The sequence below is a fragment of the Aedes aegypti genome, chromosome 2 (genome assembly GCF_002204515.2).
Source record: "Aedes aegypti strain LVP_AGWG chromosome 2, AaegL5.0 Primary Assembly, whole genome shotgun sequence".
NCBI lineage: Eukaryota > Metazoa > Arthropoda > Insecta > Diptera > Culicidae > Aedes > Aedes aegypti.
This window is the reverse complement of record NC_035108.1, coordinates 93,160,019-93,181,808: the sequence shown is the minus strand read 5'-3', so window position 1 is coordinate 93,181,808 and position 21,790 is coordinate 93,160,019. Positions and strand designations below refer to the sequence as shown.

The following is a 21,790-nucleotide window of genomic DNA, read 5'->3' as shown; positions in this document are numbered from 1 at the left end:
AAAACGCTGGAAGAATTTTGTAGACGAATTCCAGGGAGAATTGGTGGAGGAAAATAAATTTCTGGAATTTATGGAGTGATCCTTAGAGGAGGCCCTGAAATCCAGTATGGTTTATTCAGGAAATCCTGCAGGAGATGTCTCCAGCAAATTGTCAAGTAATTTTTCAGAAATTATTAGAGTATTTCTGGAGGTAAACGAAATTCTTAAACAATTTCAGATGAAAGTTCTGTAGAAATACTTGATGTGCTCCATTAAGGATGTCTGAAAGAACTCCTAGACTTTAGAGGATGTGTTGGAAGATTTTCTAGATAAGTTGTCAAGATAATATTTGTGTGGCACACCCTACTACACAACAGCCTTGATGATTATAATGATGACTGAAGCAGCACACACACATAGAACGGCAGCACCCATGTTATCAGAGTGTGAGTATGCACTTACTGTCGAGCACGGCTTTGCAGTGCAATCCAATCTAGATTTCTGCATTTAGCACTTGTGAAGGCGAGACGTGCTTTCCGGACAGCCGGTTGGGTGATTCCACTGACGCGCTGATTAGTTTTCCACAATATTTGGAAAAATGATCAATCGAATCCCTGGATCCCTACAGTACTTTTTGAAGGAATTCGTTAGAAAATATCGAACGGAATTCCGGGAGAGATTTGTGAAAGAATAATCGGTACAATAACTGAAAAAAAAATGCTGTACTATGTGTAACCTTCCATGATATTTTGAAGAGTCCAAAGATTTTACTTGAGAAATAACTCGAGAAATGTTTGGAAGAACTATGAGCAATCCCTGGAGAAAATTCTTAAGGCAATTCTTGAAGGAACTTCATAGGTCAAATTTATTGAGGAATTTCTGGAAGAGTTGTAAATAAATATCTTCCAAATAAATTTATGTAAAATTGTAATACAAAATTAGTTGACATCGTCAACCCCTAGTCCAATTCGGAATCACATATAGAATATAATAGAATCAAATTGCACCAAAATCCGGATCTATCTCATCTCATCTCTACGGTGCCTCGTGTTTTTAAGTGTTACCACAAACGTTTGACCATCGATCGGAAAGAAAAAAGTGGCAAAAATGGATCTCCGTATAGTGTTAAGTATCAGAAACGGGTAGTTCAAGCTTTCAAGAGGAATTCCAACAGTTCAGTTCGAGATGGTGCGAAGAAACTGAATCTACCCAAAAGTTTTAAGCAAGATGCGAAAAAACGTAAAGGACTACATACGTACAAAATCCAAAAGGCGCCTAATCGCGATGAAGGAAGAATATGGTTGGTAAAACACGTCCACGGAAGCTCTACACCCAGGTATTGACGAAACCACATTGCCTCGTTATCGATGACGAGACTTATGTAAAAGCAGAATTCCGCCAGCTTCTGGTGCTCCAGTTTTTCACTGCTCATCATAAATTTGATGTCTCTGAGGACGTTAGAAAGCAGAAGATGTCAAAGTTTGCCAAAAAAATATATGATTTGGAACTGCCAATGGGCATGGGACATAAGGGAATGCCTTCAAAGCGTCTGCTTCATCTTCTGAGGTCACACGATGGTCCTACGATTTTCTAGCCGGATTTGGCCTCGTGCCATTACTCGAAAGAGGTTTTGGAGTGGTACACTGCCGTGAATCGCAAGTCAGTCCCATCTGTAAAAAGTAAGCATTGAGAAAATGGGCTGTGAAGTTTCAAAACTCGTTTTCCATACGAATATTTAAAAAAAATCTAGAGGATTAGAACATGTTCATATCTTAACCAAATTTTCACAATTTGCTTTTCACTGTTCATTTTTGTGTTATACGGTGTGAAAATTTGTAGTTGGACTGATATGCGGTTACGATATGCGGAGGAAGATATGAAGAAAAAATGGACTGCCACGCAAAAAACCGTCGACAAACATGGGAAAATAATCATAACATGTTGATTGGTTGAACGTGCGAATTATGCCAAATATTTGTGTGTCTGTTGCAATTTGATTCGGTACACCCTTTAAGAGGATATTTGATCGGTGTTCAGACCAGTCAGTGCTGTAAGCATGCGACATTTCTCGCGACGTTCGATTCGCTTCCATGGTCAGCAGCCTACTGATGTTTCTACACTCATTTGCATGCGATATCCACCGGTAGACGGGGTCCTACAGTGCGGTCGTTCCCCCTTACCGAAACTAATGGACAACCTACGTCGCCGGGAGGAGACAGAAGGACCAAAGAGAGCGAGCAGGAGCCAGCTTATGAAAGCAGTCAGAACAGAAGCGGAGAACTTAAGGTGTTTATATAACAAAGCCACACCTCAAATTTTCAAGAGCACAAGTCTTGAGAATCAAACAGCGCTCCGCGTTAAAAATTTGTCCCATTGGTCATCACCAGAAAGCAAGCAATTTGATTGATTTTCAAAGCGAACTGTTGTCAGATTTACCAGTCTAGTGCACTTGAAAATTCAAAGTTTGGCTTCGTTTTATAATCACCTTAAAGTACGGCGGCGTTAAAAAATAGAAGTCCCCGTCTCCAGAAGTAATACCATGAGTTAGTTCCAGCGGACACATAAGCTTCTTTTCGAATATAAGTGGTGTGATTGAGTTTATACACGTATATAAAAACACTCATCCACACGAGCGGTAGAATGGACATCGAAATACCCAAAAGCTGTGGAATGAATGTCGTCTCACACAATGACATTGTTATCAATCCTAAATTTAGCATGAATTTCAAAAATATTAACTCTTGCTTGTCTGACACAAATTTAATGAAAACAACTCTTATTACGAAAACAGATAGAAATAAACAATGACCAGCTGCATCCAATTGACATTTTCTAAGGCTGTCGAATGTCAACGAAAACGCGTCGATTGCCGTGATTGCTTACAACACTGGTTTAGATAGACCGGCCTAGGCGATTTTTTGGCCTTGTAATGGTAAGTCATATACATACTCCATTTTTTGTATTCTTCTTAATGAAGTTTGATACAGATGTCTCATCAAATAGATAAATTTCAATATTACAGCAAATAAGCCAAATATTATGTTTTCCGAACGCTTGCAGTAAGTTTTTTCTGAAATCATTAGAAAACACTTGGTCCAGTCTGTCTGATCACTGACATTTTTTGATTGAAATTTTCAGAAAACAGTTTGTGAACTGAAATATTTCTTCATGGTCTGAATATTTCGATACAAGCTTCAATATAAAAAATAGACTTTTTACTTCATTATCACACATTCAAACATAATCAAACATTTTAAATACACACTACCAATAAATCATGTGATTTTAACTCTTGTGGATGCAACGAGTCAAATGACGTAAATTTGTGTCGATATTTGCAATACGATTGAGCCTGATTCGGGAAAGCAAATTCACCCACTTTGGGAATCACTGCTCTAGAACGAACATTTTATGAATTTGCTAGGAAGAACTCCTGTAGAAATTTTTGAAATACTTTCTAGAGTACAAATTGAAGGAAACATTGGAGGATTCAGTGGAAAAATTTCAGAAGGGAATCCTGGGATAGAACCAAGAAAAAAATCAGAGTAATCCCTGTGAAAATTACTGGAGATAATAGCAACTTTGGTGCGCTCAAAGATTTTCTAGAGCAAATCGGAATTTCTGTAAGTATATAGATAAGGATATAGATGGCGGTATTTTTGTAAGGCGACCCCTGTAAGTATCTCAGGAAAAAAAATAACAGAATTTCTGAAGTTTCTACGTTAAGAAACTGAGAACAAATTCCTGAAAAGTTGTGGAATAGGCGCGCCTCTAAAAGTTTTTCTAGAGCTTCTAGAATATTGAACCAGAGTTCAGTGCAATCAGAAAAGTAGAAAAAGGGAGTTTAGCCATTTTGATTAAAATAGAAATTTCAGAAGTCCCTATATAAAAAAGAGGCTTTTTAGAGACTTGAATTCAAATAGTGAACAAATATATTAAACAACAGCTATCAGCCCTGTAATTCTGTAAATTACTAGAGGTAGTTGCGTTAAAGTGTTTAAGGATTTGCTGGGGCAAAATCTGAATAAATACCTCGAAAAGCTCTTGAAAATCCGAAAAGGAATTTCTGGGCAAATTGCAGAGATCATTGGTCGAGGAAGCTTTAGAAGAATTCCAGGAGAGATTCCAGAAGAATCCCTAAAAATATTTAAAAAATAATTCCTGAAGATTTTCCTCGAGGAAACTATAATGAAATTCCGGTATGACATGTCATAAGTTTCTTTGAAAGTTTTTCTAGAATTTTGTACCAGGCAAGCAGAACAAGGAAAAATTGACAATTGAGGCAATTTTGGTAAAAAATAAGAGACATTAGAGACCTTGCATTGAAAATAGTGATTTATGAGGTTTCAATTTTTTAGTGATCAACTCTTTTAAAAGAAACCTGCCAGTAGCTCTGCAATTTATACCAACCTAGAAAAAAGTTCTAGATCTTCTCACCAAGACATCTACCGCGATTCACCGGCAATAAGCGTTCCCACCCCCATAAAATCCTGTTGATGGTAGGACATGATGTAAACAACAGCCATTCAGATTCCGTGTCATACCTTGCCCTTGGTAACGATGCTATTTTGTTATCGAAACGCCGTTTCCATGTTGGAACAACAAACTGTGGATTTGTTGAAGACTTGCCCACTCAGGACTAAAACCGCCCTTCAGAAAGCGATTGTTTGGCATTAGATATTCAGCCTTCGGTCGGTAGAGACTTGTTGGTTGTGCGACCGGGACCAATCTGAAGTAACAAAGTAAGGCGCAGATTATTCATTACAACCGTCATGGTTAGCAAGCAAGATGAGGAGGAGTTTGAGGCCTCCATGAGCAAGGTGGACGAAGTGATGAAAATCCTCAATTTGATGACCAGTGGCGATAAGGGCAAGCAGCAAATGGGAATTGCATTTGCTGATCAGTAAGTACAGTTAACTTAACTGTAACAAAGTAGTTTAGCGTTAAATCGTTAAAATCATCAGGTATCTTGGAGAGGACAAGAAGGACCTGGAGAAGATAGACGTCAACAATTTCATCGTTCGGGTGAACCAGGAGCGAACCGTTATCAACAGAAACAGCGAGGAATCACTGGATAAGCCGATGGCCGCCGACAAGTTTGCGTTCATGGCAGAAGTGGAGCGTGATGCCGCTAGACGGGCCTCCGAACGCAAGGAACGAGAACAGACGGCACAGGGTTTGCGACGGGCAGGAAATCGGGCATTCCGGCGAGGAGAGTACGAAAAAGCAATCAGCATGTACACGAAAGCCATCGATCAGATCCGAGATAGCCCAATATTGTACAACAATCGGGCTTTGGCGTACATCAAGATACAGATGTGCAAGCGAGCGATAATTGATTGCGACTTTGTAATTAGCAAGTTGGATGAGAAGAATTTGCGCTCTTGGATCTATCGGGCACAAGGTTACTACTTGTTGGGGGAAATGAGAGCATATGAGAAGAGCATCTCCGAGGCGAAGAAGAACAATCCGAAAGAGCTGGACTATATTGACCGGATTGTGCTGGAAATTGAGGGAAGCGCTGGGAAGGATGCGACGACAACCGAAGAATCAGGAGCGACTGGAGGCGGGGATGGTAAGGACCGGACGAATCCAATGGACGATGTACAATCAAATTCTTCTAATGATATTTAGAGCATTGTAATCATTTAAAACTCATGTTAATAAAGCTTATTTTCCTTGGGTTGAATACAATTTTCAACAGCAGTAATGATAATTTCTTGACAAGTCCTGTCTGAAACGCTGTTGGTAGCCAGAGCCCTATTTGGAAATTTATCGACAAAACTTTCAACGGGTTTGTAACTTTTACTTCGGCGCAAAAACGCAACTACAACAAGGAAATCGGCGAACCACTTATTGGCGTGATGCGGTTTTGTGTCCGACCTTTCTGTTTGAATTACACTAGGCAACAAAATCAACCCATTGTTTTGCGCAATGCGACTATTTACAATGGGTTTAATAGATTTTGGCCCAGTGATTTTGCATTTTCGTAACATGTACAGTTTTTTAGCAATATGAGTTTGTTTCATTCGCATGTTTTTATATTTTCATGAAAATTATTCACATTATTAAACTTTTTGTATCACGTATCATTTTTGATAAAGCTCTTCAATTTCAAAGAAATTCAAATTTTCGTTCGGAAATATAAACTTTATCTCTGAATTTAACAAATCCTAGCTCAGATTTTCTGAATACATATCGTATAATTTTATTGTGCCCTGCAAGTTTGTATATCCCATACAGAAAAAATGTTATTTTATTCCCGTATTTTTATGGGGAGCAGTAGTAGAACAGTAGTTGGTTCTGTAACTGTAGATTTCATCTGCTCTTTGATTTTGTTGAATGTATTCTCGAAGTTTTGTTAAGCTTCATAACCCCCTTCCAATCAAATTCCAATTTTTCGAGGATGAACCTAAACAATGTTTTTGAAACTACAGTTTTGTTGCTTTCAAACTATAGATTTTCGTTCAGTCATTCAAAGTCTTATCATGGATGTTTTTAAACGGCGTTTCGCATAACACTTTCGTTGTTATGTAACGTATGAAACTTAAAAAAAATATTCACGAAATCACGTGTTTCCACGACAAAACAACTTATTGCTCTAGGATAAGAAAAATGATTCTGTTCTCTCCAATATAACCCAAAATTTGTTTTAAGTAAACAAAGCTAACGTATCGGCTGCTTGGGCACGTTAGGAGTTATTCAAACCTCTTTTTCCCGAGCAGCCTAGATAGTCGCGTAGTGTCGGTAGCGGTTGCTTCAATTGGCTAAGAATTTACACTACGGGCAGCCGGTTCGGGTGGTGAAAATCCACCTCAGAGGTGACCTCTTATTCATGGTGTGCTGCGTACCGTGCCTAGGAATGAATGGTTAGAGGGGTCTAAACAAAACATAACCGATAACGGAGCCTGTGGAGTACCAGAGCGCCCTGTACTACCCGGAACAATGCTACAGGCGATCTTGCGTTTCTTCGAGATAATCGGCTGCCCTTCTTCAGGCTTCAGACTGAGGCTAAAAAAGGGTGAGATTATGAATATGTTTAATTATCACCTGTATGGTTTTGCATTATGCATTTTACAAAGTGTCTTCTGTGCTTTTTCGCTTTTGGTGACTTTCAATAGATACCGATCTGATTTTTGCGCTGCTGGTCTTTTCGTGCTGAGATTGCATAAAGCTTAATCCTGGCTAGTTTGGGTAGTGACTATGGTTAGAATAGCTCAGATCATACTTCACCATAAAAGAGCAGCAATTATCAATCACTGCAGACTAGAGTGATGCAAATTTTGAAATTTTAGCTCCCCTATGCTTAAATGATTTTAATTATGGTAAATAGCATCCTCCCAAAGTTTGAAATGATTCGGAAGAAATTTGACTGTGCACACGCCATTTGAAATTTATATGGAGATTACTAAGGAAAACGCCAATCTTTTGTGTTCAAACCTCTATCTCTTCTTCATAATATTTTACGGAAAAGTGAACAAACTCTTGTAATGTGAAATCCTCCCAGCTACAACTTTGCCGAAGACCACTATTTGATTGGATGTCAGGATAATTTGTTATTCATCATCATAAAGTTGTTTTGCAAATAGGGAAACTTACGTATTGTCGGCAGCCTAAGCAGCTGAACTTTTAAGAGGGCAATTTACGCAACAATAGAGCACAACAATTAGCAGGAGACACCTTAACTACACTTGAGCACTCTTCATTTATTAAATATTATATACAAAACACTATTTTATTCTCTTAATCTTCTATTTTTCCTCGCCAAAGTCACGAGGCACTTGTTCTTTTATCGGAAATGCAATTACTATTGTTGGCAATAAAAATGTTCACTTCGGCAATCCAAAACTGCGCAAAAACTAGTTTATGTATTGGTAACATTTCGTATTTGTTGACAAATCCTGAAAATAAACGTCACTCATTATGTTCTACTCGTTGAAAGGGCCAATGTAGAATAATACAGACTACACTGAGAACAGAATTGCAGTTATAAATAGAATAGCAGAGAGTCAAATTGAATACACAACGCCACCAAATTTCTGCAGACTAAGGCGCCGTCCACAAATTACGTAACGCTCTAGGGGGAGGAGGAGTAGGCTGAAATGTTGCGGCTCAAACACAAAATTTATTTTTTTCATGGGAAGACCGTTGCGGAGGCGAGAATGGTCGAAAATTGTACATTTTAACGTTATGTAATAAATGGACGCTGCCTAATTTCGTATTCATTCATTTTATCGAATATTTTTTGTATTCAATCTCACTATGGCAGCATTTCGGCTGTGAAAATTGCCATGTCATGGTATTGCAGCAAGTGCGAATTCAGCCTAGAAGTTGCAGCGTGACGTCATGGTTAATTGATTCATAATATTGTGCTCTGCAATAAAAATCCACAGAACACGATTATCGGATTACTTGAATTTCAGAGTTGCGTTTGAATGGGTTACATGCATGCCCCTATTCGCTACTCACACTACTGTTTATTAGGGTGCGGCTTATTTTTCAAAAGCTCTCAAAACCAAAAATTCTTGTACTCTTATAAATTCGAAACATATTGAAGAGAAACCTCAAAGTTTGAGCCAAAAATATTAAGATTTAGAGGGAGCGCCAGCGTCTTGAAGGTAAATTTTCATGTTTTAAAAAATTGCCTTCAGTGAAGTTACCATAACTTCGGTAATCTCTAACCAATTTTGAAACTTTTAGCACCATTATCCTAAAAACTAAATTTATGAAAACTTTTTAGAATATCAAATTTATGTAAAATCAACAGTGATGCATTTCAAACTGAACGCGAGCAAAAAGTGAACTGAACGCGTTCCAATTTTGCACGAGAACGCAGCAAACATTGAACTCTAGTGCAAGATTCTGCACCTGCTCATGAACGGCCCGCACAATGAAGCTTAAAACTCGAATAAACTACATCGATCTGTATTGAATTCAACTCACTCAAAATGTATGGAATGTAAAACGTTCCATAATATCTTTGGTAAATCTTCCGCACTGAAATAAGTTGTGCATCTGCCATAATATCAATGTTCATTGCGCGTTCAATTTTCAGCTCCTACGGGTTCAAATTTTTGAACTGAACAATGTTCAAGCCTACTTGATCACTCGTTCAAAAATTTGAACTGGAACGCAAACTGAACGCGTTCAAATGCAACACTGAAAATCAAAACTAGTTTCAATAAAAAGTAGTTTACACCAAATGTTTCCTCATTTAACTAAAATAATATCTTTGTTTGACCATAACTTCATGAATACTCAATAGATTCCAAATCTTTTTGCATGGTTTAGAAGCTTACTTAATTGTTTTCATACTTTTATACGCCACATTTCACTAAAAAATGATTTGACCAAGTTATTCAACAAAAACTGCACAAAACCTTGATTGTTAACGAAATACACCAGGTTTTTTTTTAATTTTTGTCAGTTAAACAATATTTTTAAAGCTGAAACTGGTTTTCCTTATTTGTTTAACCTTTGAAAAGGACTTGTCAACAATTTTTGAATAATTTTAAAATAATAATATTTTTGCTCATGCACTATTCAACTCGTAATTAAAACAAAATGATTTATAAACACAAGTTTTATAGGAAAAATGTAATTTTTTTTGCTTCAAAAACATGTACAGTCGAAGCTTGTTATAACGACCACTTTTATAGCGACAAAAGCTCACTATAGAGACATTTTTCGGTCCCTTGAAAAAGATTTCAATGTTATCACTTTTCTCTATAACGACATTTCTCTATTTCGACGGTCCCTTGCCATGTCGTTATAACAAGCTTAGACTGTACAAATATTTGAAATAGGTTGAGTATTTATGAAGTAATGGTCAAACAAATATGAATTTTTCAGTGAAATGAAGAGAAATTTCGAGAAAACTACTTTTAACAAAGGCTTGTTTCGATTTAAGACAAATTTAATGTTTTACAAAGTTTTCATAAATTTAGTTTTGAAAATAATGATGCTAAAAGTTTCAAAATAGGTAGGAAATAATCGAAGTTATGGTGACTTCACTGAATGCCATTTTTTATAACTTGAAAATTCACCTTAAAGACGCTTGCGCCACCACTAAATCTTAATATGAGGTTTCGCTTCTAATATGATTTAAATTCATAAGAGCACACGAACTTTTGGTTTTGAGAACTTTTGGAAAAAAAAGCCACACCCTAGTGCCTATACACAAAAAATCGCTAAAAGGTACAATAACGCGAAATTGAAAATTCTACAGGCTATTTTTACATTATTTTACGTTCATATTATTCTCAGTGTATGAGAAAATCAGAATAAGCCCTTTACAAATCAATGCACTTATGATTTAACACAAAACATCATCCACTGATCGCCGGTAGAACAACAGGAGTGTTGCCAAAATAGTAAACCTCTTGAAAGACGTATATTTTATATGTTTCTATATTGAAGTTTATGCGCTACAATCTTCAGATAAGAAAAGTATTGAAAGGCTCAATCATTACCAATGCATGCTTTGTTGCCTAATTCCAATGAATTAATTAGTTGTGTTCGATTTTTTCATTGAATTTAAATTGTGAATAAAAAATACACCGCAATTGCATATGGTTTTCTGGCAACCTATTCCCGTAATGAAAAGTGATTGCCGAGGAAAGCAAAGTGCATTAATTTTAATTTGTGATTTGAAGCATGAAAAAATCAGTATTTTCGAGTGCTTTATAGACAAATCAAAAGTTTAATAGTGCATGAGTGATCGGTGCGTAGCTTTTGTGACAAATTGGTATTGGAGCGGAGAATTGGACCTTTAACCCCTCTACCGGCAGCTTCATTTTTTACCGCAAAATTCAAATTCAAATTGTTATTACTTTTTTGTTTTTCAATATTTTTGCACCATTTTTTCACAAGTTTTTGAAAAACTCTTCTAGTTTTAGAATCTGTGTCGATATTGATCATTGGTCATCTGGTTTTTAAGATATTCCAAAATTCCTTGGGGGACCGACCCGTAGCCAGAACCTCCCGTTGATTTCTTAGGCTACAGAATTTTAATCGTATTCGGATATTCACTCTTCGGAACAATACATTAATGAGAGTATGTTGTGAAAAAATGAAGCAATTTGGTTAAGCCGTCTTTAAGTAATGCGCATTTAGGTTTCTGGAACCATGCTGGCCAAATAAAGGTCTTGAAAACTTCACTAACATCACATCGTAATTTTCAGATATCTCCAAGAATTCTTAATTGATTTGTATGAGTAGCTCCTTATTACCTGGCATAATATAGCCCACATTTTATTTTTTTGATAAATTGATCAAAAACAAAATGGCCGCCAAAGACATTTTATATGTAAAATGTCGGTCACCCAAGGAGCATCGGAATATCTTTAAAACAAGATCACCAATGATTAATATCGACACGGATTCCTAAACAAGAAGAGTTGTTTGAGAACTTGTGAAAAAATGGTGCAAAAATATTGAAAAACAAAAAAGTTATAACGATTTGAATATTTATTTTGGGGTAAAAAATGAAGCTGCCGGTAGAGGGGTTAAAAGTGGTGAGTTTTTCTTAAGCTGTTCTTGTGTTGTTTTATTCGGTAGCTCACGAATGACGATAATTTCGTAAGCATTTATTTCATTCAATGATAAACCCATGTTGTATAATAATTTTGTGAAAGATGAGGTTTACATGGAAGATTATAGTTCAAGGAATATATTGAGTACATTGAAGGTAACTCTTGTTCCGTAGATAAATTTTAACAAGGACGATAAGTTAGTGCTGCCGAAAATACCCTCAGGGTGCCGAAGCCATCATTTACCCTACATAGCATGCTTCACCAACTGTTCAGCAGGCAACAGCGGTGCTCCTGGCGGGAAGAATAGATCAAAGTAATCCAGGGTACTATGTTCTACAGCAAAAAAGCAGTGTTGCTCTGGAAGTAATTGAATGATCATCTCAGCATGATATAGACTTTGTTATCAATAATAACAAATTATCCTTACGTCCTATCAAAATGTGGTCTTCTGCAAAGTTGTAGCTGGGAAAATTTCATATGAGAAGAGTTTGGTCACTTTTCCATAGATTATTATGACGAACAGTTAGAGGACTGAACACAAAAGGTTTGCCTTTTCCATAGTAATTTCCATATAAACTTCAAATAGCGTGTGCACAACCAAATTTTTTCCGAATCACTTCAAATTTTGGGAGGATTTTTTCCATCATAGTTGACATCGTTTAAGCATAGGGGAGCAAAAACTCCAAAATTTGCATCAGTCTATTGCAGACTCATGCAAAATGGTACAGCCCAAGTGGCGCTAGTTGAAGAACCTTACTTTCGTAAGGGGAACTTATATCTAGGTAAACCTTGTAGACCCAGATTTTGCCACTTTCAGCAAACATGAAAAGGCAAACTCGCGTGCCATGCCCTGTGCATGCGTGCTCGTTAACAACACAATCGTTCCTACACTTATTTCTGACTTAACTACCAGAGATGTATGTCATGTCACAATCGATGTTTCTGTTGGTGATCTCAATAGGAAATACGTCTATTGTTCGGTATATTTACCACATGATTAACCATCTCCAACGGATGATTTACAAAAGGTCTTCTGCTGATTGTGGGCAGTGATGCCAATGCTCATCATATCATCCGGGGCAGCTCAGATATCAATTTGAGAGATGGGATTAATCCTGTTCTGGTACAAAAGGGATTTGAGTTTATCAAACATGTTTTGAAAAAGCTACTTGCTAGTAGTTTTGCTACCGGGTATATTCCCAGATCCTGGCGTGATATTACTGTGAAGTTAATTCCGAAAGGAGGACGTGCGTCGTATGAAGAAGCGAAGAGTTTTAGACCAATTAGTCTGACCTCTTTTCTTCTGAAATGTCTGGAACGCATTATCGATCATCACGTGATTATTTGGAAAAAAATGCCTCTTCATGTGAATCAACATGCTTACCAATCTGGGAAGTCTACTGTGACTTTTTTACACAAAGTTGTATATGATAACGAGAAAGCATTTGCATTGGGAGTCTTGTCACCACTTTTAGGGAATCTCGTAGCACATACGCTATTGAGGCAACTCAATAATAGGGGGTTGCCAACTTATGGATTTGCCGATGACTATCTAGCTTTAATAGTTGGTATGTGCATAAGCACCCTATTCGACCTGATGAAAAGTGCTTTTCAGGTAGTCGAAAGTTGGTGTCGCCAATACGAAGAAACCGCGATGAAATAGGAACTTTACGTCTTTTTGGCTCTGGGATTTCTGTGACTGATCCGATTTTTTGATTTATATTTAGAACCATGTATTTTAATTCTTTGTAAGAATTCTGATGAACTTACATCTCTTAGCTACATAATCTAAATTTTTTTTTTGGGATTTAGCGATTTAGCAATGAGAATTTATTTCAGAATCTTGACCATTTTAATTATTTTAATCGATATTTTAATGTCGATTATAGGGCTTTTCTTAGCCTAGTGGCAAAATTAGGGTGTCTACTGATTCACGAAAATGAATTTCCCTGATATTTCCAGGTTTTAAACAATAATTCCATGTTAAAGAGATTCTACGAAATACATAAATGATTTACGAATTTTTCATGACTCAATATTTATTTTCAATGATAGGGTTCAATACACTTAAACATAAAAAATAAAACGATAAATTTCAAATTATTTTTCACTTGAATGAAAAAAATATATGTTTGTTCTAAATGTGTAAACAAGGATACTTATTAAATGATCTGAAAATGCCTTTAATCATCAAATTCAAATATGAAGAAAATAGTCTAAATTCGAACTTTAAAAAACATCGTTTCTCTTAAAATGGGATTCAGATTTATGGACATCAAGAGTCTTGTATTTTTTCATGGACAATATGTTGGGGAAATCAGGGCTGGTAATGACAGGCCGTTTTGGAAACAACAACTTTATGTTTCCCTCGTTTCCCTCCAAAGGTCGTTTTTAAGAAAGTTCCAAGCTTTCCAGAAATTTATCCATTAATATCCCTAAGACTTTCTCGAACATTTTCGTTCGCTTGAAGATGCTCTTCAAAACTTTTCCAGTTTTCAAGGAAGTATTCATAAATTATTTCCAATCATTCATCATGGGCTGTCTCCAGAGAAATCCTAAGGAAGTTTCTCCGTATTTTTGGGGAAAATTTTGCAAAAAATTAGGGGGGAAATTCTAAAGAAAATCCTTCAGTCATTTCAGATGAAACTTATGTGAATTCTAAGTATGATTTGATGAATTCCTAAGATGACCTCAGAAATAACTCCTAGATTCTTGATGAAATTATTTCTAGATTTTCTTAATAAATTGCATAAACTCCAAAAACAGAGTTAACTGTAGAGACGTTTCAGGAGAAGTAAAGTAAACTTTTCATGCATCTTATAAAAAAAAAACTCAGTTGTCTCAAAAACTATAGTTGACAAACAAAATAAGATAACGTAATCAAGCAAAACAATGTCCTTAAAAAATGCACAGATTTTTAAGAGAAACCAAATGTTTATAGTTTTGGACTAAGAAACTAGTTGCTTAAATTAAGCAACTTTTGTAATGTTGAACATGTTGAGATGTTTTTTCTAGTAAAATTTACGTGATATAAAAATTTCAAGGGTTTGAATGAGCTAATCGAAATCTATTAATAGAAATTGTATTGAACCTATTGCCAAAGTGTTTGAATTAGTGTTGCCTAGTGTTATTTACGTCACGCAATCGTGGCGAAATCTGATTTCCAACTTACCTAACAATAAAAGTACTCCTAAAAATGATACACATGAGTATAGAAATGGCAGATGATATTTTCCCAGGTCTGAAATGACAAAAAAAAAAACAGTCACGTACGTTAGCATAGATTGATGCAGAAATTGCCCGCATTGCAATTGTACTCACTGAACAGCGCCTGGAAGGTGTTCCGTTCGGGATCCCGCAGCGCCGAGATGACATATGTCATGCCGAATACGATGAATGCCAGCAACGAGAACACGGTAAACGTCTCGTAGACCCGTGCCATCAGTCCCTTCTTGTGGCCACTGAAGCCGGAGGACTCGGTGAACAGGTAGGAAAACGGAAGCAGCACAAACAGCGCCAAATTGGAGAACAGGAACACGTGATTCCATAAACCTAGAGAACGGCACGTAAATTTTTGGTTAGCTGACTGATTAGGAAAGAATGTGAGTTAGACTAATACCTATCCCAAAAATCTTATTTCTGTCTATATTTAACCCTTTCAGATCGATTTTTTTCTGTACACATCTAATGTATGGATTTAAGTTTTTGAGTTCAGTTCTTATCTCACTGCTAGTTGGATTAGTCACCTTAAATTATGTCAAACGATGCGATTCTACATACTTATACTGATTTTTTTTACCGAACTTTCAACAGCTGAACAGTTTGGTAAAACTTTGAGGCCTAATTATATCGCGATTTGTAAGAAAAATATGTTGATATTTATCAGTCTTTAAGATTCACTGCATTTAGGCTACTGCTAGTTAGAAGGATTTGTTTGATTTCAGTTAATAGGACATTTTTACCAAAAGTTTGGGTGTTGCAAATTCGTTAAAAAAATCTAAGTTTGTGTGCAATAGGTATCCATAAATTATCTAGTCTAATAATATTTAGTGGTTTATTTGTCTTTCAAACAAAAGACCCGCCATTTGTCCTGCATGACCGACTGCACATCAATTTTGCTGTTATGATTATCCCACCCACCCATCATCGCACTGGCGCGCACACGATACCCACCTTGAATCAGTGAACTGTTGAGCCACTTCACGTAGTAACTGTTGGGGTACAGTATCAGTACCTCGTTGCTGGCAATCGAAATTGGCAGGAGCAGTGCTGCACCCACCGCCACGGCCAATGAAAATGTGCACAACCATAAACTGCAACGGAAAAGGGAGAGGAAGGAAACGATTTTGTTTTAATATGTTCCAACCGGAAACGAGCTCTTTGTTGCAGCGAGCTTAAATACGTGAATCAACAATGGTCATTGTTGATGCACATCAATCAAAATAAAGTAAGTAAACTTACCTAATCCTATAAACGGTAATCTCATCGTCGTCAGTGGAGAATAAATCCTCTCGGTCGCGACGTCTGAAGCGACCTATCAATGCAAAACTTCCGAGATATAGCAATAGAAACAGTAGTAGGAAAATCTGAAACGAAAAGAAATATAAGAGTTACGTTAATTGTGGACGTCATGATGATACAATTCAAAGTGTGTTCTAGCAAACACGGTTTCGAATAAAGGTAAATTTTGAACCATAGATGCTCATCAATGGCTGGCATGTGCTAGTCAAGCGTAATACCGTTGATCGGACGGGGTGAAGTTCAATGCAAAAGTGCCAATTTACGAATTAGGAGGAATCAAAGAATTAATTTACTGTAGTGGCTACTACTAGTTGGGTGATTTGAGCTTTGATTGAGGATGGTAAATGTTGTTCTGCGTATGCTCGTTGGAAGTCATCCCACTTGGTTTGCAAGCAATAAAAAAATATGTCGAGTCGTGTCGGAAATCATAATGTATCATGATTAGACAAAATTTCTACGTCATTAGCTTCCTGGATGCTTGTTTTGATTTTCAGAATTAGGAATCCTTTCGAAATGGAAACCCCTGGACTCCTGAAAGTCGAATCTCGACTAAAATAACAGGTTCACTAAAGTGAAGTGTTTGACTGAAAAATATAAACTTCCTTCATTCGCAGAAACTTTAAGGCAGTATTAATTTGTAATGAGTTTCTATGTTTTTAAGACCTTTTTCTTAGGTTGTCCATATTGCCCTTATCGAGCTTGTATGATACCACAGCTGATGGGATCCAATTTCTTTATCAACCATCACCACGCATACCAATGATTCAGCATTTTGCTTATGTTGTAATTGCTTTCAATTAGTCTGACAAGATAGTGCGAAAAACTAACAACAGCATATTAAACTTTTTCGCATGATTGCATCTTAGTTACACGAATGCCGCTGTCAGCGGAGAGTTCACCGACCGTTCAATTATAATAATGCTCTTTTGCACATCTATGCAACAAGTACTGTTAGTTTTCACAGCACAGACCGATCCGCAGATCGCCGATGTACGATTATTATTAAAATATCTGCCATATGTTCGCGGCGGTGGTGCGTCCACTTCATCGCGTCAAATGGAACAGCTGATTGGCTTAGGTATGCTTGCCCGCGTTACAGATTCAGGTTCATGAGCATTGAGCACATTGAGTATGGCATCCTCTCCTCTACTAGCGGAATCTAGTGTGCTTCAACAAGCGGATAGGATAATTGGGTGAACGTGCGCCGCGCAAGTCGTAATCGGAACGGCACAGCACAAAAATAGAGCTAGGTAGATTATGAACCGCACGGAAAGAGGCACTAACCGGTATGTTGAATGAAAATTCGTCCGTTGATGGATGATGCTTGATTATACCAGTTTGTTAGCTTAAGAAATTCGGTTTAGCTGATTGAAGATGTTCAAATAATAAAACTTAAGCGTTCATAATGTTTTTTTTTAAATAATAAAAATCAACCCTGTATTTTCGTTTAATTTTATTATGAGAAAACTCCAAGTTGACAATACAGTGAATTAATCATATAGCTAAAGGCAAGCTACAAAGACATTGTGTTCTTAAGCACTTATTACTAGGATCTTTTCATAATGGGAACTTCTAAGAGTAAAGACTGAACTCGGAAAAAATGAGACATACAAAATTGATCACCAAAAATTCATTTTAAATCGAATATTTCTCGAATTTTCAGGGATTCAATAACTGTATATTAGATATGTTTTAATATAATTTATATATTGAATTTCCTCCCCCAAGCTGAATGCTCGTACGTTTCTCTTAACACTGTTCATCTTGGGCGAGGCTTTGCCGATTTTTCTTACCCAATTTCTCCCAGTTTTTCTTCAAAGCTTCATCGGTTTTGAATGTGTTTCTGCTTTTCTTCCAATTATTCTTCATTATCGCCCAACACTTTTCGATCGGACAAAGTTCTGGTGTATTTGGCGGGTTCGCCTCCTTCGGGACCACATTAACGCCTTTCGTTTCGTACAAATCCATTACAGGCTTGGCGTAATGGCACGAAGCAAGATCCGGCCAGAACAGCGTGGGACCACGGTGAGAGCGGAGGAAGGGCAGCAAGCGCTTCTGTGAGCATTCCTTTCGATAAATATGCCCGTTTGTAACGAACGGCTTGCTGTACCGTCCACACTCGCAGATCGCCTACCGCAACAGGTACATCTTCACGAATTTGTCCAACTTTCTCATCCGGAACTTTTCCGGAACCTCCATGCGGTACGTACAAAATGGAGTCCGGGGATTTGTTCGGTGTCCGCCTTGATGTATGTCTCGTCGCCAATGACGAGACAGCCTGGCTTGAGCAGCCACTCACGGTACAGCTTCCGCGCACGCAATTTGGCCACCGTGTTTTGCTTGTCAGTCCAGTTTGGCGCTTTCCTGACCTTAAAAACTAGTATTGACCTTTTTGGCCACGTCTCGGGTGGAAAGGTACGGGTTATTCTTAAAGTACTGCCTTATCTTCCGCGCCTTCTATGGGTATTCCGTTTTCGGTTTATGACCGGCGCTCTCGATGGTCTCCCTCTTCTGGAACATCTTCACAACGCGGGACACGGTGGAATGGTGGATTCCAAGCCTTTTGCCGATCCATCTGTGCGACTGACTAGGATTATCAATTACCGCGCCCAAGATTTACTGGCGTAGCTCTTCTTGTTTTGAATGCATCTTGAAAACTACTTGACACACATAAACATAACACTTTACTAGTTTAGAGTTCAATCTTTATAAGTACCTTTGTGCTTGTACACGATATACAAGTTACAGCGAAGACGAAATAACAAGAAGAAGATATTGAAACATGGTGTAGAATTTCCAGAAAGGTAACGCATGGTAAAACAAATTCTGACTTCAGATGGCAGGAAGCACTGCTCGATTCACATCACAAGAGGTCTATCTGAGGTCATGTTATAATAAATTGCCGTTAAATTCCAAGATAACAACATCGAATGTTCATCAAAGTTAAAGTAGGAATAACATAACATTTAGTTCTCAGTTACTTAATTCTTTATTTTTTTTTTGTTGGGTATATTATCACTGCGACCACTGATTGATCTTTTGTGATACACAACCCTTTTTAATGTACCTTGTCAAAGTGATAAATTACTATAAAAGTAATTATCAGCGCATGACTTAGGTATTATCCCAATTAGGTATAATGTGACGTATGAAACGCACAACCTTCCCGGGAGGCAGAGACAGTATTTCAAAGGGCTGTATATCTCCCTTGTCAAAAAACTTTACTCTTCTTTGAAAAAGAGCATCACAACTACATAATAAATGTTCAGAGGTTTCACAACTCTCTTGACAAAAACGACAAATATCATCTTCAACCTTTCCCATCAGTCTTAGGTGATATTTGGCTGAACAATGCCCTGTAATCAGTCCTGTGTATGTGCACAGGTCTTTTTTAGACAAAAATAATAACTTTTGTGTATTCGAAGCATGCGGCGTTATGAATTGTTTTGACTGTCGAGCCACAGCAGTTTTATTCCAGTTTGTAATCATCATCGACTGTTTCCAGTTCCTTAGTTCCATTTTTATGGAGCATGTTGAAACTTCACAAAATGGCTCTGGACCTAGAAATTTTTCGGTTGATCCAATCCTGGCTAATTAATCAGCCTTTTCATTGCCATCGATTCCACAATGTCCAGGAACCCAGTAAAGATTTACCGTATTATTAATACAAAGTTGTTGGAGCAAGAGCAAGCATTCCCATACAAGTTTTGACGTGCACGTATACGATTTCAAAGCAGACAAAGCTTCCTGACTATCAGAGAATATACATATGTTAGAATTTTTATATTTCCTTTTTAAGCAAATAGAAGCACATTCCAAAATCGCTTGTATTTCTGCCTGGAAGACGGTTGGCCATCTACCCATTGAAACTGAAAGGTTAACACCAGGGCCTGTTACACCAGCTCCTACTTGACCATTTTGTTTTGAACCATCGGTATAAAAAATGATAGATCCTGATCGAATTTGTGGTCCTCCCATGGTCCAAACAGTACGATCTGATTCTACCACATTGAACATACGGTTGAAATTGAACTGTATTTCCATCCAGTCTGTGTTGACTGTAACTAATGGATTAATTTTGATATCATTTAAGATGCTTAAATGTCCTTTGATGTCACCACTAAGAAGAGGTTTCCATTGTTGAAATCGAAGAGCACTTTTTTCGGCTTCTATTTGAATGAACTGATGTAGTGGAAGAAGATTTAAAATCGCATCTAAAGCTTTTGTGGGTACGCTGCGCATGGCACCTGTAGTACACATTGTTGCTAGTCTTTGAAGTTTTGCTTACTTCTGTATGGCGCATTTTTCCTTAGTTTTGGTCCACCACACTAAAGAAGCATATGTTATTCTGGGTCTAATGATGGTCGTATATATCCAGTGAATCATGATCGGCCTCAGACCCCATTTATTACCAAAATTACGTTTACTTAACCATAGCGCATTTGTTGCTTTATCTATGATTTGTTTCAGGTGTGAATTCCAGTTTAAATTACAATCTAAAATAATTCCTAGGTACTTAACTTCTGTAGAAAGTGTCATTGAGGTTCCTTTCATATGAAGTCCAGAAATTATTAATTTTCTTCTTTTGGTAAATGGAATAATATGCGTTTTTTGAGGATTTATGTCTAATCCTTCTGTAATACACCATTGAATCGTGTAGTCTAAGGCTCGCTGCATTCTGTTGGTGATGACAGAATCGTATTTACCTCGGACTATTATAACAATATCATCAGCAAATCCTATTATTTCGAATCCTTGTGATTCTAGGTTTGTCAGTAGTTCATCTACCACTAACGACCACAGAAGAGGCGATAATACGCTTCCTTGTGGACACCCCTTTACAGCTTTTACGGATATATTCTTTATATAGGGTGACTTGTTGTATTTTCGGCAGCTTTGTTCTCTTCGTCTTGGGTGGTTTTCTAAAACATATTGGGCTCAAATTATGCACCAATACTTTCACCATATAAGTGCATCTTACTGCCGAATTTCAGAAGTTTTGGTCGATCGAACCCCCCATGACGAAGAGAACAAATCGGCCGATAATACGTAAGTTCCCCTAGCTGACAACATTTCTTACACAAGCTTCATGATTCAACTGAATTTACCGAATCTAGGAGCAGGATAGCATACTCGAATGCTCAGAGCTGTTGGAATGAATGTCAAGTGTTGAATGCTTCATGATGGGTGCAATAGGTATTTAAGCAACAAGTTGCAAAATGAATACATTTTCAGCACGAGTTGTACATACAGTACTGGACAAAACATTTGCAACTTTTTCGATTTTCCATACAACCGATTAGAATGAAATTTTCACATCACGTCAGATATAACTTGAATTTTAACATATATTTTTGAATGATTTTCCCAATAAAGGTTTAAGAGATAAACCATTTATCTGAAAACAGGAAAGCCCTACACATAAACTGTTTTCAACAAATTTGTTCATATTGTCTGTATCTACAACTTTGCTGAAGATATCGTAAAGCTATTCCTTCAACAATTTGAATTACGTAAATTTTAAAATATTGTCAAAGAATTAACTTAAGTCAAGTCTTTGTTGCTTTTGATCTCGTGATTGGAAAATTCAAGTTATGTCTGACGTGCAGTGGAAATTTCATTCATATCGGTTCACGAATAACTAAGATCTAAGCCTCCAAAGTTGACCATTTTGTATGAAAAATCGAAAAAGTTGCACATGTTTTGTCCAATACTGTAAAAATCGAATTTAACAAAAAAAATTGCAATTATGAAAA

The 21,790-nt window shown here is 37.1% G+C and overlaps 2 protein-coding genes across 3 annotated transcripts in view; one reads left to right on the top strand and one right to left on the bottom strand.

Annotated features, from left to right (window-relative positions):
* The window catches only part of LOC5572694 (protein Lilipod), an 88,902-nt gene that overhangs the window by 26,632 nt on the left and 40,480 nt on the right, over positions 1-21,790 (bottom strand). For both annotated transcript variants that reach the window (XM_021841551.1, XM_021841552.1), the window contains exons 3-6: positions 15,975-16,099; positions 15,687-15,826; positions 14,835-15,065; positions 14,686-14,754 (exon numbers count right to left, since the gene is read on the bottom strand). In XM_021841551.1, coding sequence (XP_021697243.1) covers positions 14,686-14,754; positions 14,835-15,065; positions 15,687-15,826; positions 15,975-16,099 — 565 coding nt within the window. The remainder of the gene's footprint in view (positions 1-14,685; positions 14,755-14,834; positions 15,066-15,686; positions 15,827-15,974; positions 16,100-21,790) is intronic.
* Positions 4,431-5,673, top strand: LOC5572695 (tetratricopeptide repeat protein 12). The gene is made up of 2 exons (XM_001660463.2): positions 4,431-4,882; positions 4,944-5,673. Exons 1-2 carry the CDS (start codon positions 4,752-4,754, stop codon positions 5,611-5,613), a joined length of 801 nt encoding a protein of 266 aa, XP_001660513.1. The 5' UTR covers positions 4,431-4,751; the 3' UTR covers positions 5,614-5,673.